Source organism: Chlamydotis macqueenii, chromosome 2 (assembly GCF_036417535.1).
Source record: "Chlamydotis macqueenii isolate bChlMac1 chromosome 2, bChlMac1.mat, whole genome shotgun sequence".
Taxonomy (NCBI): Eukaryota; Metazoa; Chordata; class Aves; order Otidiformes; family Otididae; genus Chlamydotis; species Chlamydotis macqueenii.
This window is the reverse complement of record NC_141557.1, coordinates 137,394,317-137,411,446: the sequence shown is the minus strand read 5'-3', so window position 1 is coordinate 137,411,446 and position 17,130 is coordinate 137,394,317. Positions and strand designations below refer to the sequence as shown.

General features: G+C 38.5%; 1 protein-coding gene across 1 annotated transcript in view; it reads right to left on the bottom strand.

Annotated features, from left to right (window-relative positions):
- The window catches only part of SLC26A7 (solute carrier family 26 member 7), a 67,766-nt gene that overhangs the window by 11,700 nt on the left and 38,936 nt on the right, over positions 1-17,130 (bottom strand). The window contains exons 7-12 of the mRNA XM_086742473.1: positions 16,245-16,392; positions 14,035-14,148; positions 11,482-11,559; positions 10,014-10,109; positions 3,480-3,586; positions 1,219-1,285 (exon numbers count right to left, since the gene is read on the bottom strand). Coding sequence (XP_086598599.1) covers positions 1,219-1,285; positions 3,480-3,586; positions 10,014-10,109; positions 11,482-11,559; positions 14,035-14,148; positions 16,245-16,392 — 610 coding nt within the window. The remainder of the gene's footprint in view (positions 1-1,218; positions 1,286-3,479; positions 3,587-10,013; positions 10,110-11,481; positions 11,560-14,034; positions 14,149-16,244; positions 16,393-17,130) is intronic.

Below are 17,130 nucleotides of genomic sequence, written 5' to 3'. Positions count from 1 at the left end.
TCCAACATTTTTCTTAAGAATGAAAAGTGATATAATAATTGACAGCTGGGCCAGCCTCAACAACCATGTTTTTAATTCACATTTCAGAGTCCTCCCCATTCTCATGTACCTTTCACATTCCAGTGTTGTTCAGCGTGCCAAAACAGTAAACCCCCAGGAGCCAAGTTCAGATTTTGAGCCCAAGATAGCTCTAATGGAAAACATTTGCAGAAAAAAATAAATTACTTAGAGGAGGGCTTCTTGATGGTGAGGTAATAACTGCTGAGCATGTTGCTTACTGATAACAAGACCCTTCATAAGCATTAGGAAAGGAAAGTGGACATAGTAGAAACTGCCACAGTGGAGAAGGCAGGATGTCCTAGTGATGGGACTCTGTGCTGAAAGTACACATGGTTCTACTTCTCTCTTGGCTGCTGACCTACTGTTTCATCTCAGAGGAGGGAATTCACCTCTCTGGGTCATTACCGTTCTCTTCTTACCATAGGCCGGACCACAAGCAACTTGATGATAATTGCAACAAAAATAAATGAAATAATTTAACATCTCTGACTGGTAGGTTTACATTTGTAAGAAGCCAGATTTTAAAAGTATAGTATTTGGGACAGATACTTCCATCCATTTTTCATGTGAGGGTACCCTTGTTGGAGTACAGGCTGGTGAGCTGTGTGAAATAGTCTGTGACAACTTCATGCTGCTGTCCCTCCTCCCCCAGAAACACAGTGTATCCTGTTGGGACAGTCCGATCCCAAAGGGCTGGTGGCAGAACAGGGGTCAGAAAAGAGACTGTGGATGATGAGAGTATCAAAGGTCTTTCAGGAAATGAGGAAATCTGATAAGAATATAGGGACAGCTATTGTCTGCTCAGATGGCTCTTCCCCTTGGTGCCGAGATATTTCCTTAAACTTAGGAATTAGGAAACTTTTACAAAGAGCAATTCCTAACTTAAAAGTAGCAAATAAACTAAGATATACAGATCTAAGAGGACTTGCCTAACTTTACTTTGTGAACAAGGAGCAGAACCAGGAAAATATTTTAATTTCAGATGCCCAGACTAGTTTTGTATTTACTACATCATACTGCCTTTAGATTTCAAGTGGTCATATCATAAAAATGTTCCCTTGACTCACTGATTACAGCCTGGCAACCAACTAAAGAAAATAAACAAATATGAATTAGTGGAACACACACACACACACACACAAAGATAATTTAACTTACACAATTGTCTTCTGTTTTGTATTTATATTCCACTTCTTTCACATTTTTCAAATTCAGTGTCTTTGCTCTGCAATCAATACACAGAGAAAATCTATAAGGCAAACCGTTAGTAGTCTTGAACAGAAATAGGAAGAGACATATTGCAAAACTACAGTGCAGAAGTTTAAAGTTGCAATGATGCAATCCGTATGTATTTTTGTGCACATAGAGCTTATTTTTTGTGATAATGATCTAGTTAAAATTAAAAAGTACATTTTAAAAGTATAATATATCACTTTGAAAATATGAATAATGGATATTTCTGGTAAACAAAATCTTAAGTTTCATTATTGTTTTGTAGCTGGACAGAGAGATATTCTTAAGTCAAGGTAGCTAATATATATTCTACAACTTCAAAAGTACAGAGATTTAATTAATATTTTTTACCTGTGAAATCATATTGTAAGGAAAGGGAAAAAATATATTGAATAGCTGTGGGTTATGAAAACTAAGGATATTTTATTTGTCATTAAAATTGATGTGTCTTTGTATGATGAAGCAGAATATTGCATTCTAGTTATCAAAGTGGAAGACTTAATTGGAAAAGCCAGTATCCCTATGCCCTCTATGCAGTCAGTAGAAAGAGAAAGGTGCCTTGAAAAGGTAGCTCTGTGTAGGACTTTCTGCTTTAACACATCACTTGCAGGAGCATATTTAACTGCAGAATGAGAAGTCTACAAAACTAGCTGTCATCTGAGCTCTGTGCCTAACGCTAGGCAATGGAAATAATTCCAGAGAACAAACATTTAATAGATGCGTCAATGTGCAGGGAGTATTTGTAGGTACTGGGGTTGGCTAAAGGAGGCTTGCACAAGTCAGCTGTTCTCTCCTGTTTGCATGAAGCGAGCTGTAGCTGCTGCTGGTTTTAATGCATTCTGATCCATACACCACGTCCAACTCTTGTCTTCTGAACAGAAACTTCACAATGCATCATCTACAGTGTTTTTCTTGATTCACTTTTGCTGACACTTTTGCCCAAAACTGGGTGGCTTATGGCATGTTGTCTTGCTAACCTCACGTGTGCAGCACAGATTTCAAGGCTGTGAGCTTGCTCAGCGCCTTTGGGTTGTATGGATAATCACGTGCAACCTGGGTGAAGGCCAAAGAAATCACTGGGAAGAGTCTTACTAACTTTAATTAGTGCAGGTTCAGACTAAGGTCTCTGTCAGGTCAGACAACAGAGGATCATGCTCTTTTGTGTCACATATCCCTCGCTTTCTGCTGTTGGAGAACCTCAGACATCCAGGCACAGGGTGTAAACAACACAAAAACTTGCCTTTTCCTTTACTAGCAGAATTTACCAAAACTTTAGATTGCTGAGCAGCAGAAGGTTACCAGAAAGGTACTGATTGATTCAAGAAGAAACCATCTTCTGTAATTTGTAATTGCCTTGTGATTTTGAGCTATTTTCATGCTGGTTCTGCAACTTACTCTATGAAAACAGAGCTATGCACAAATGGTTAACCTGTTAACTTTAACAAGCATTAAATCAATATATTGTGCTTAATTTCAGTGGGATGCAGTGTTCATGCAAACAACTGCCTGTGAGCAGCAAGTCATTTCCAGAACTGGTGAGCTGTGGATTAATTTTATAGCACAAAACAATCATGAACCTCAGCTGATATTTTCCATTAGTCGTGATCCAAAGTAGTAACTGTAATATACACGAAAGAATATATGAATTTGTGTTAGCTCTAGTTTCTTTTCTAATTCATACACAGAATTTGTATTTCTCATTAGACATTAGAATAGTTGTGCAGTTATGTTTCATTAATACATATCAACAGTGCAAATGTCAACTACAAACTCCTGTGCAACAGAGCATCTAGGAATTTATAAAGATTCTTAGTTACTAAGGCTTGCCAGACAACTTTCTCCTTAACGTACAAATAAATATGTAATGGAAAAAAAATTATATTATTGATTTTTCTGCTGATCTTACGCTACCTTCACGTAATGAGTCACAGAGATGTGTAATGCTAAGACTAATCGGAGAATAATGGCATAGTATGAAATGCTTTAGAGATCCTTAGTCTACAGTAAATGCATAGACGTGACTTTTCCCTTTGAATTGTCTTATCTAGTAATTTTCTGCAGCCAAAAAACTGAAATTTCATTGTTAAATTTAGTGTATTGTATGTCTATCCTGATTGTGAAGCAATGTGCCAGGAAGAAGGCATAATGATGTGCTACTAGAACATTTCAATAAATTTATTTCTCACCTGGGAAAGCGGAAAACCACAATTACTATAGTGCAGACAACGCCATACAACAGTCCCACGTTAGCAGCAAAGCATATTGTAATCACGTAGGTACTAACCCATATGCTCTTTAAGGACGGAAACAGAAAGAGGTGATTAGTTTCAATTTTTGTAACAATGTGTATTTTATGAATCAGAAATAAAGATTTTTAAAACGAAAATAGTTCCACAGAGGTGAACATTTTTGAACTGACAAATACTGAAGACTGAGTTAGTGATTACAATGCCACCCCATAAGAGAACACGTATGACATGGGACTACTTATCCCAATGTTCACAGAGGTTCCTTTCAGAGTTACTTAAAATAGCGTATGTAGTTGTGCTAACAGCATAATTCAGAATGAAGTCAGTTGTTTTGTGAAATCTATATTTTGTTTTTCACATTGCAAGTTTTTTCCAACCTTCTTCACCGCATGTATTTAAAATCCACCTTTCCTTTGACACAATGAGGTACCCTGTGGGTCATGTACAGAGAGCTATTCCTCCACTAATTCTGTAAGTGGGAAATCTAATTTGCAAGGAGGTTAATTAAAAGTGGCATTCATCAGAGAACAGCTGACTAAACCAGCTCTATAACAAATAAAAATTATTGGGGAATTAATTTCTTCACATGGAAATGGTAAGATTTCAGATTACTTCCCCATCTTTCAATATTTGATTAATAAATCTTTGGATGCATTTTAAATACAATTTCAAAAAATACCAAGAAGCACATGTGAAACAGAAGTCACTTTGAAAAGGAATTTAAAATATTAAAAAAACCAAAAGGTTTTAACATTTCAAATTTTTTTCTTAATTATTTTCTAAACAGAAACAATTACTCGTATTTTCATATGACAACGATGCATATGAGAGATATACAGATTTTACAATTAAAAGGAGAAAAGTACAAATTACTTTATTTCTTTTAACAACTTATTGTCAGCACATATTTCTCTATCTGAGGGAGCCTTAAGCAAAGACTGCCATCTAATCTTTATATAAAAAGTGTTAAAGAAGAATGGAAAGTATTTTCACTTCTGTGGATACACTGATGCAGGTGATAGACGAGCCGACAAGCAGGGGTGCCATGCTCGACCTTGTGCTCACCAACAGGGAGGGGCTGGTGGGGGATGTGAAACTGAAGCACAACCTTGGCTGCAGCAACCATGACACGGTGGAGTTCAAGATCCACGGGGCAGCGAGGAAACTACACAGCAAGCTCTCTGCCCTAGACTTCAAGAAGGCGGACTTTGGCCTCTTCAGGGACCTGATGGGCAAAGTGCTATGGGAGGCGTCCCTGGAGGGAAGAGGGGCCCAGGAAAGTTGGTCCACATTCAAGGTGCACCTCCTCCAAGCTCAGCAGAGGTGCATTCCGACGAAGAACAAGTCAGGCAAAAAGGCCAGGAGGCCTGCGTGGATGAGCAGGGAGCTCCTGGACCAACTGAAATTGAAGAAGAAAGCCTATAGAGGGTGGAAGCGGAGACAGGTAGCCTGGGAGGACTACAAAGAGGCTGTGCGAGTGGCCAGTGTTCAGATGAGGAAGGCTAAAGCCCTGATGGAATTGAATCTGGCCAGGGATATAAAAAACAACAAGAAAAGCTTCTATAGGTATGTAGGGGACAAAAGAAAGTCCAAGGAGAATGTAGGCCCCCTCCAGAAGGAAACCGGTGTCCTGGTTACCCAGGACATAGAGAAGGCTGAGGTACTCGATGACTTTTTTGCCTCACTGATAAGGGCTCTTGTCTCACCACCCAAGCTGTGGAAGGCACAAGCAGGGACTGCGAGGATGAAGAACTGCCCACTGTACTGGAAGAGCAGGTTCGGGAACATCTGAGGAACTTGAAGGTGTACAAGTCCATGGGACCTGATAAAATCCATCCACGGGTCCTGAGGGAACTGGCACCTGAAGTTGCCAAGTCACTGGCCATTGTATTTGAGAAGTCGTGGCGGTCTGGTGAGGTCCCCGATGACTGGAAGAGAGGGAACATAACCCCAATTTTTAAAAAGGAGTACAAGGAGGACCCGGGCAACTATAGGCCGGTCAGCCTCACCTCTGTGGTTGGCAAGGTCATGGAGCAGATTCTGCTGGAAACCATGCTAAGTCACATGGAAAGCAAGGAGGTGGTTGGTGACAGCCAACATGGCTTCACCAAGGGCAGATCGTGCCTGACCAATTTGGTGGCCTTCTATGACGGGGTGACAGCATCGGTGGACAAAGGATGAGCAACTGACATCATCTACCTGGACTTATGCAAAGCTTTTGACACTGTCCCGCATGACATCCTTCTCTCTAAACTAGAGAGACGTGGGTTTGATGGATGGACCACACGGTGGATAAGGAGTTGGCTGGATGGCCGCACTCAGAGAGTGATGATCAACGGCTCGATGTCCAAGTGGAGACCGGTCACGAGTGGCGTACCTCAGGGGTCTGTGTTAGGCCCGGCCCTGTTCAACATCTTTGTTGGCAACATGGACAGTGGGATAGAGTGCATCCTCAGCAAGTTCACCAACGACACCAAGCAGCAAACGCTGAGTTCTGATTAATCAGTAAGAAAATAATTCTAAGATTTACAAATCCAATATATATTTATAAAGGAGCTCACTGGACATGAAAGGGCTAACAGAAGTACTACAAACATGAAATTCAGATGGGATCAAGAATAGCCCACTCTGAAAAGGCTGAACCCTTGACAACAGCTGAGATCAAGCAATCCACTTCCATTGCACACCTGGTGCTCATCACATCTAACTAAATTACTGCTGGAAGTCCTGCAAAATTCTTCTGCAAAGTCTACATAGGAAGAATCAAAGCCAAAAATGTTTAAGTACTGCTGAGTACTGAAAAAGGTAATTTAATGCCTCTTTAGCAGCCTAGTATCTTACATCTTAACGGTAACCAGAGAACTGCCATTGTTGGAGAGGATGAGCCAAAACAATCATATTCTCATTTGTCAATCACCCTTTCAGTTCTTTTTATTGGCCTGGAGTCAGTACATTTTTAGGTAGGGTAGCATCAAACTTGTAGAAAGAAGTTGATCTGATAGATATTTTTTTAAATTCATGGGCTGTCACAAAGTTCAACAAAGAAGTCATAAAAATATCAATATTTTCTTTGGCAGCTGTCTTCAAGATGGTTATTTTCTACTCCAGGACAGATAGAAACTAATCATTCTTCAAGTCTTAGCAATAATATATTAAAGGCACATGTTATTCTCAAAAGTCAAAGCAAAATCCAATTTCAAAACATGCTTGTACTATATTAATTTAAAAAAATTCTAAAGAGGGAGAAGAGAAACAAGTAGCAGATATGGGTTTATGTTGAATTCTGCATATAACAGAAAGTATCAGAAGCATTGAGAGGTACTGTGACTGTACATATAGAAGCTGCCTCTGAAGCTCTGTGGACAGTGTGTTTGCATGTAGACTTTTTCACTTTGTAAGGTCTACCCATCCACCATTGAGGGGAGTGTGAAATAGGAACTTGTTGGAGGAAAGAAGCATATAAATAGGAGAAGTGGGAGAATACTCCCTGAGCCAATGGCTAAATAACGCAATACTGAGATTCTGTGATACTAAATTAATCTGTATCACTTTGAAACCAGATTATAAACTTCCCTTTTCATTTCAACTGAGAAGATGGTCAGCTACTGCCTGTATGGGCGGAGTTCATTTCTCTTGGCATTATCTACAGCACAAACATCTACAACAAGGTGAGCTGTCTGAATTCCCACCATAATCAATGGAGATTTGGTTATTACAGTGAGGGGAATTTAGGACGTGGTTTGTCTAACTCCTACCTGCTTATGTTAGTGCCTAACCTGACTCAACTGATCAGCTCTGTACTGAGCGTAAGGTGAGGCTGCAATGACTTGCTCAAGTAGAGGTCCATGCTGCAGTCACCAGCACATAGCCAAAAAGTCTTGTTCATTCAGGGAATGCCTTGTCAGGGAAGACTCTGGAGTCCAGGAGGAGGCTCTGTCTCCAGGGAGGCTGCATAGCATGCCCGTGCTCCCACATCTTTCTGCAGATGAATGGCTGATGGGTGCATACATTATCAGGGCACTCTTTGTCAAAACTTGTGATTCAAGTGCTGAAGGGAGGACCCCTACAGCCACAGAACAGGAACTGCTTAATAGTGAAGTGGTACGGTGGTTCTTTAATACAATTTTTCACAAACATTCCATACGCAATGGTTGAGAAAGTATTTGTTTGCACAGACTGCCCTGGAGACCAATAGACTGATATAAACATTATTCTTTAAAAAGAATTTATAAAGCAATCACATTTTCAATGGATTAAGCATTTGCAAATTCCTTCCTGCTTCACTGAAACTAACTATGGCAAAACCAATATAACTCAGGGTAGCATATTCTCTAATGTGGGAAGGATAGAAAATCTCCCTAGGATGTCATAAGCTGGAAGCATTTGTTTAAAACTATTATAATTGAAGAGATAGCTTCCTACCCTTTGGAAATTTGTTTATACAGCAAAGCCCTCAGTGCTGTCTCGTGAATCAGGGTCCTTCTGTGACGAATGCCCAAACAAGTCTATAAGTCTGAGGAGTTCAACTCCTGAGCTCAGTTCAACTCCTGAGCTTTTTAATTTAACAGGATTATGTTATATAAAGAACTAACCAACAAATAAATATTACTCATCCTGTTTGTGTTCAATGAGAAGCTTAAAGAAGTGTAAAGGAAAAGACAACAAAAGCTCTAGTATTCTATTTCCCCATACTCTTGTTTGCCAGACCTATGAGCATAACAAACCTGACTTCTATGTTACATGACACACGCCCTTCAAAGAATCAGTTCCAGAAAGGACAGCAGCTAATTATTTCCAAATGTTTTTTTAGAGTTTCTATCTTCAAAACACTTTGGATAACCTGGGTAATGGAACTGATTCATTTCCAATGTGCTGTCAATTGCTTGAGTGAATCTTTTCAGGCCAAAATCATCACCACTGAGTTACTCAAATCACTGGGCTTGGTGGGGCTCCACAGATCAGGCAGCAATGCAAGATCAACGTTTATAGCCTTACTTTAAATGGTGCTATTTAAAACAAGACGATTTACCCTGTCAGGCTAAGGACTTATGATGCAACTACTCGAAGATAAACCATTGTTCAGGTATATCCAGTCACAAAGATAAACTCAGCAAACTCTCCCTCTTTATAACCTTTCTTAGAAATAATGAAAGATACCTGAGATGTAGTAATTGACTACTTATCCATCCTCTTCTGCCAAAACCACAAAAGCAAAAATCACTCCAGCTAGTCTACCTATGAAGACACATCAAGTCCAGAATATCCTGCTGGAAAACTTAACTACTTATTACCTCAATGCACTGATAGAGAAGCTATATCTCTCTTTCATAACTACCAATTTTCTTAAGTCTGCTGTCCCCGAAATAATTCTTGATCCACATCATCCACCCCTTGGGACACTGGAAATCTAGGCCAAGCTGAAGACCAGATACATTACAAGTGGTAGAAAATATTTTAACACAGGCAAACTTGATGTTGTTTACTCAGCTCTACTTTCTGTACTGAAATCCAATACTCTATAAAAATGCTTTATTCAGTCTAGACTTACCATTACTATGGTATGTAGAATACTAGGTTACTGGTGAGTTCAATAAAGTCCAATATTACCTCCAGTAACCTATATGTCCCACCATAGAGGAGAAGGATATGGCCAAAATACCTTTCTGAATATTTGGTAACCGAAGCAGAAGTTCTAAAAGCTTTACGGGATGTCAGTGTGTATTTATGTAAGTGCTTAGAGGTTTTGGTTCCCCTAATTGGGCAATACATTAAAAAACTCCCACAGAAGAGAAATCTAGGAGTCTTCCTTAACATGGACTCATCTTTAATATTTGCCAGGAATTCTAGGCAAATGTATGTCAGACTATTCAGAGATTGCATCAAACTACATTTTTGTACTGTGTCTCTTTCCATCTATCTGCTTTTTCTGATGTATTCCTTCTCTCATGCTGCAGAATCTTTCATTATGATTAAACAGTAGATAGTCTGTTCGCAAAACCTGAAAGAGTTAAGGCAATTTACCTACAGCACCCTAGGACATGTATCTTTCTGCATTTCTAGTGTTTCCAGTTCTGTTTGTCCTGTACGGTCATTCTGTATCCCCAGAGGACAAAGATACCGGGATCTCTTCAGTAGGACTACAGTAGCAAAGGCATGCTGACCAACTAGAGAAGGCATATAAAATTAGACACACATCTGCTCAGATTAACCTGATCTGTCTGTATACACGTCTTTAGCACTAAATTAGATTTATTTCTTTATCATTTGCTAAAATTCTATTTTTGTAATACAATTGACATTACAGATGCTGTTGTTCTCAGGCAGGAAATAAGTCGATATTACACAAAAAAAAACCCCTAAGAATAATGGCTTGCACTTATCTCTACTAGGGCCACAGAACTATTAAAGTTTATTTAGCACATATTTGTTAAAGGGTCTCAGGAAAATCTCCTTAGATTAAGTTTCACTTACCCAGTCTATTTTATCCACATTCCAGTATTTTTTTAAGTCACGGAACTGCATTAGCATTCCCTTCAAGCCCACAACAATAATGCTTGCTAGCACACACTGTGAAGAAATAAAAAACAAAAGCCACTTGCAGAATTGGTAGTGAAAATTAATGTTCTTTCTTCAGTTTAGCAGTCAATATTATAATTAACTTATAAAAAAAAAACCCTAAAGTTAGTGGTTAAAAAATGAGATAAGTACAGGTGTCCTTGTGACACAAACATAACAATATCAAATGCAATTTTCCTGAAGCAATCTATAGGTCACTTAATTGTGAGAAAAATGACAGAAACTTCAGGACTCCCCAAGATTCTCCATGCATCACCAGACCAAAATTTTGCCATAGTCTGGGAGACTCAGAAGCAAATCAGCACTCAGCTTCTACACAGTGAAGAATTTTAACTCCCCTTCTTTACCACCTAGAGAAGACCTCTAGAGCAAAAAATCTATTAACTTTGAGGCAAACAAAATAATTTATTATCCTCCAAATCAGAAAGGGGGACAAGACGGATGAAGAAATCATCTGGAGCCAAAAAGGATGGAGTACAAAGTGGTGTACTTGCAGTGCACAGGTGGGGAGGGCTGAAAAAGCATATTAGAAAAGAAATAAAATCTCAAGAAAGCAACATACAAAAGGGTTTTTTTTAAATATGGAAACCAGCCAAAATTACATATAATCCATATAAAATTGAAGAAAGGAAAGCAGTGTAGTAAGAACAAGGACATATTTTGTCTTCAAGTGTCCTCACTTCGTGTGGTTAAAATAAGCTCTGGAAGGATCTGTGTTTGAAAAGTGAGAACCTTCATGTGACACTTTGTAAACAATAGCACAAAGTAAATTTAAAACACAGTTGAGTGTGAGTTGGAGCTATATTTTGCATCTTTGACTTGCCTTTAATTTGTAATACCAAAAGTTAGATATAGCTTCTGTGAAAACACACCACATTGCTTTACAGAGTCTTAGTGTAGAAGATGTATTCCATGACAGAGATACAAGAATACCTCATAATCTTTGTAAGTAAGCTTAGATCATTATCTACAATCATTTGTGTCAAATTTATTTCAAAAGCAAAGTCATATATCATATGCATAACGGGAGAAAAATTGTAGATCTTCATTAATTCTACCACACTTTGCCAATTTACAAATCCACAGCAATCTGGATATATATTTTTCATAAACTATGCACCAAAGTAAGTAGAAGAGAAATGCTTTCTTATATATTTATATGATACCTTATATATGCAACTATATATGAGTAAAAATTGTATGTATTATGTTGTCAGCTCTGTATTTTATTATTTTGAGGCTTACTGTGCCCTTACTATTCTTTCTCCCATTTAAATTAAATAGAGCTCTTTTTCAATGAAATAAATTAAGTAATTAGAAAATGATTGACATAATCTTTAAAAAAAAAAGTTAAGTACCATACCATAGGCAGCCAGTACAGCATAGGTCCAATTGCATAGATTACCACAAGAATTAATACACAGGAGATAAGGCAAGCCACCTAAAATAATAAACAAGAGAAGCAGATCATTCAGTCTAACAAAAAAAAAAATTAAAATATGTGAAAAAGACTAATTATCAAATATTGTAGACAAAGTCAAGACTGAGATGTCTAAGATGGTAGATATTAACGTATCTATGGACTGCAGATGCATATAATTTCAGTTTTAATCTCTGGTAACTACCTTCAGCCAACTAATGTGAAAACATTGTAAGAGATCTCTGCATCTGTGCATGACCCTGCTGACAGTGCAGACTCAGTATCACTTACACACTCGGTTATCAAATGAAGCGTGTGTGCACAATATCTCACCCCAGAAGTTTTGCAGCGCCCACTGTCATTCTGTGGCATATTTATAGCCATGCACCCTATGTTGTACTAAATTACAGATCTATCATAGCACTGAGCAAAAAATAATATATGGAGAACTGTGTTTTATTTTTGCACAAGAGAAGATTTCTAACTTTTTTTTGGGGGGGATCAACACTAAAAGGAAATTATTGTATAAGTCAGAAATCACCAATGATTTCATGTTAAAATTAGTGGACTCTACTTTAGAAAATATAGGAACAACTTTTTAAAATATATTAAAAATTATAATTAATGCAGGTGACATGAATCCAGACAAATATATGATCTAAGAATTATGTTTCTTCACAGTATTATATGGTATTAATCTACAGTAAAACTGCAGTCTCCTACTCCACTCTGCTCACAAAGTAGGGTACTTCCAGTCTCATTGAGATACAGTCCAGGTTCACAGAAGGTTTTTGACGATAAGTAGACAGATGCTCACTTTATTTTTATATCGATAATATGTTTCTTTACTAAAATAATTCAGTTTCATTTTAAGAGAAAAGTTGTTAAAAACAAAACCAGACAAGTTGTTAAAACACTAGGAAATTAAAGCCATGGTGTACTTAAAAATACCATCAGGAAGGATAGCCAGAGTGTTTACAGAAAAAGGGACACAAAATCTGCTGGTAAAGTCACAAGGAACTTTTCCCTCTTTCTGCCTTCCCAGAAAGAAAAAAAAAAAAAAAAAGTCTTGATTCTACTTGAAGGACACTTCTAGCCCATAATACAGTCCCTTATTTCTGTTTTCTCCCTGGAAAAGATGTCACTGAAGACAAAATTACATCACAGGTCATTGGAGATGACTGTTGTCATCAAAGCCCATTGGAGAAGTAAGAGCTGCTCTGAGCCCCTTAAAGGCTCTTTGCATTTCTTTCATGATGTATGCCAAAGTCAACTGACTTCTCTCTATTCAGTCAAAGCAACCCCTCAGTCTTCTTTTTGCCTATGATCTGACCAACATTTATTAGTGATGTTCTTCTCATCTCTTCCTTCTGCCTAGACAGTCTCCAAAGTAAAGGACTGAGTGGATGTGTTGCTTTCCAAAAAAGAAGGCAGGAGAGAGAATTTTATGTTTATTAAAATACTCTCATAGTGCCAGCACTAACACTCCAACTTTTGGATGTAGATCTTTGTTATTTTTACTATATAGTTCCTACCTTGAAATCCAATTATAGTGGTTTATTTTTCCATTTCATATATTGAACAATGTTCTGTTGGGGCCTTTGCCTACATGTACCAGAGCCTAAGTGCTCAGACAACCCTATATGACTTCAGGTTATAGGTCTTCAGGTATAGGTTTTTAGGTATACGTCTTCAGGTTACCTTAAAGTTCCTTGGAAAAGCAATGATATAGAACAACTGCAAATTGTACAGGCAATAGGTGAATAGGTAATGGAAGAGACTCTCTGTGAGGACGAGGGCACATGGTGTGTCGTTGAATCCGACTTAAAGATATAAAATAGCTAATAGCAAAGTGGTGGCTAAACTATCTCCATAAAATGCTTTTAAATATTATTATTGGATAAATTATTCATTATGACTAATCAAGTTCAGAGTACTGTGTAGGCTGATTAGCAAGTAATTAACAAGTACACTATGTCACAAGGCAGAAATTGGGAGATGACTAGGTTTCTTTTAACAAGTAGCTCTTAAAGTTACTTTCACTTTATTTTGAAAATCAGATAGAAGCACTAAATTAAATCTGATTTTCTTCCTAAAACTTCAGTTTAGCCTGTACCATTAAATCCATTAAACACCATTAGAGGGCACTTGTGTTACAGCGCTGACAAATTCTCATAAAACCAAAAGGGCTTGTGTGCAGTTTCCTGCAGTCTGAAAAAAAAAAAAACAACTCCTAACCTCCTTACTGTCACAGACTTTAGAGTTTATATTGAATTAAACAGGTAAAAATATATAAGTGGAACCACCAGCTTTTCTTGGAAGACAATTGCTGATCAGCTGCAATTCCATGCAGATTGTTAAAATTACAGGGCAAAGTAATTTCCCAGGACAGAGGGAAAGTGAGAACAGGGAAATACAATGGATAAATCAGTACAAGTTTCAATGAGCACTATCATCAGCCTTAATTCTCCTGCGTACTTCACTGTAACCCATTACCTGTGTTTTGGCGCCCGTGCTGTATAAAAGTGCCGTCCGTCCCATCGCTGCAGCACTTGGTATGCAAAAGAAAAATGAAGGAATCACGTTGCTGAGGCCATGAGCCAAAAATTCCTGCAAAGTTGTCAAACAGAACATGTTTTTTTGCTGTTTTCCTGTCATGTCAATGCTTCTTGTCGACAAAGAAGTCTCCTATGTAAATATTAGCAATGACAAAGGATGGCCATGTTTTTGAAGGAAAAAAAATTCACCCATGTACATGATAAAAGATCTCCCAATGTACTATATCTTCTCACAACTCAGAACTAATTTGAATGACAGAGCTGCTGAATCAGATTCATCAAAAGCAGGAGGCACATTTTGTTCACAGAATAAAGGGTATTGCTAAGTTTTGAGGATGAAATTCTGCCAAAATATTTACATCTTGATCCACATCTGCTTTTTAATATTCAGAGTCTCCAGTAATGGCATCTGGACAGTGTCCAGGTATTTTCTGGCTTATGACTCTACTGAAAAAAGACAGCCAGTGGTTTTTGTTTTTTTTTTTTCTTTTACAGCACGCTTTAGTGAAAGTGAAGTATGGTAGCAATACTATCTGCATGCTGTGTTTCATTGCAAGTTTTTTGGTGTTTATTCACAGTCAAAATGCAGACATGTCTGAAGAAAGATTTGTAGAAGAAAAAGTGGGCAAGCCACCTTGTATCTGCAGCCTGAGCTGAACAGTGTTTTCTAAGAAAGCAGCCCAGCTTGGGTCCCCAGCATCAGTTTTCTTCCCCAGACTATAAGGAGCTCACTTGTCTCCTGAGGGTGATGTTTAAGAAAATACCTCCATACTGATAGAAGTTCTTAGGACACAAACAGTGTTGTATCCAGCCAGGGCAACACCTGATCACACATTTGGCTTCACAGCAGGGACAGCACCAGAGAGCCTCGCACACACACGTGCCACCACGCTAAGCCCTGCACCTGGCCCCTGAATGAAACACAGCTCCACCACCCTGCTGCCACTGTAGCCTCATCTATGGAGGTTTTGCTCTTTTGCTTCATTGTTTGATGCAAACATGCACTTAGTTTCCAACACCTCAGTAGCCAAGCTGTGTAAGCTATGAGTTTTCCAAAGGTGCAGAAAGACACAGAGGTTGCTGTGCTCCATGTAGTGTTTTTGAGACAAGGCAGCCTATCACCCTGAAGCCTGGCCTGCATTAAGCTCAAAGTTTTTTCCCTCTGCTCCCTAGAAAATGTGTCTCTGAAGCATGAACAGAAATTCATGGCACAATGTATTCATTCTTAAAAATGACCTGATTAGACAAGAACATTCCCACCGTATTTTCCAACAACACAAGAGTTGCAGAAGACATGCACTGATGTAGCAAGACTGACCTGTCTAGATCAGGTGTTCAAATAGACCTTCAGCTACAAACCCAACTGTTCTTCATTCAACCTTACGTCATTTATCCCAAATCACTTAAGAGAAAGGTGGGGGCAGCGTTTTCATCACATAGCACTATTGCCAGTAATCTAAAATGGAGTGTTTCTTACTGCAGTGCTTGAATAAATGTCTCCATGGATTTCCCGTTGGCTTGGAGTTACCCACCCGCTATGACCAGCAGTGGGGTAGTGGAGAAAGTAAACATCCCACTCTTATTTAAGCTTGTCCACTGTAAAGTGGAACTCTGCACAGAAAGCTCCTACAGCTGCAAATTTGGTAGCACTGTCTGAACCTACTCTGTTTCTTTTATACAAATAAACCTTTCTCTCAGATGAGACTTCTACTTTGCATAAGCTTTGTTTTATAGTATCAGATGTGTCCTGGGGCTTGAAGTATCTAGTTTATTTTTAAAACTGCTTTGTTTTTTTCATTGGTGCCTGATTTAACATCTTAGCTGGTCTTCAAGAGCTGAGCTGCCAGAGGAGAAACTGCCTTGTCTTAGAGCACTGAAAAAAAATGCATTAACACCCAAACTGGCTGCTGGCTGCACTGAATGCGGTATTATGAGATTATCCTGAAGGATGTGCTTCCCCAAAAGGAGCAACTTGACCACCTAGGGCATTCTGCAGAGCTGATTTGGACTAGATTTGGGGTAACCACCAGAAGGCCTCAGGATGCCATATGGAACTCACCCTTTCCTACTGGGCATTCATCTATAATACATTTCCAAAATGGTGAAGCAATTTCAAGGCTTACTGACAATGAGGAGAAAGAGTTTTACCTGGTTATCATCCACAGTGTATTTAAACTTTTTAGCAGAGCCTTGGGCTAGAGCTAATGATGCTACATAACCAACCAGTGCTACTCCAAAAGCCTCAGTGACTACTGCAGGCAGAACATTCATTGGTGGTGTTTTCGGTGATGGTAATCTATTAAAAAAAAACCCAACAAAACAGTCCTTTTTACAAAGTCTGGAACATAACCTTGACATATCCGGAATTCATGGAATTACAAGAGACACAATCTTTGCATACACAGCTAGTTTTTTAATACTTGTAAGGTGACATTTTTCAAGATTTTATATTTATAAGATCTGTGGAGAACTGCAGGAGATAATTTGTACAGGAAGATGAAATAGTTTCAGACGGAGTATTCCATTTGTAAACTTCAGTTTGAGAAATTATGAAAGGATCCTTATAAATCCTCCCTCACTGACAGATAAAATCAGCAACCATTCCCTAATTTTGTAATGTGTAATAAAAGAAGCTCTACTGTATATTTTTTCTTTTTTTTTTTTATAGTTGGCTTTCCTGCAAAGTTTAAACCTTTCAAACAATTTAGTATTCTGTAGGTTGTGGACAGTATGGACATTTGATCCATCTGATGGAGACCTTCTAATGGGGATTGCAATGAAATGCCTCAAGTAAGAAGCAAATCACCTCAGATTGTCTCTGTACTCCTTGAATAGACTTCAGTCTCTCCAGAGCACAAATCACACCACCTAAGAGCCAAACAGCACTCTGAAGGTTTCTAACACTGTCCAGTGACAAGGCAGTTAGTTAGATATTTCAGGTAAGTGCCTAAAAATATATAGCAATGATCCTGGCTTCTGCTTGTGTTTTTCGACACTACAGAATCTTCTCCTGTGAAGTTAGACAGAAAATAAG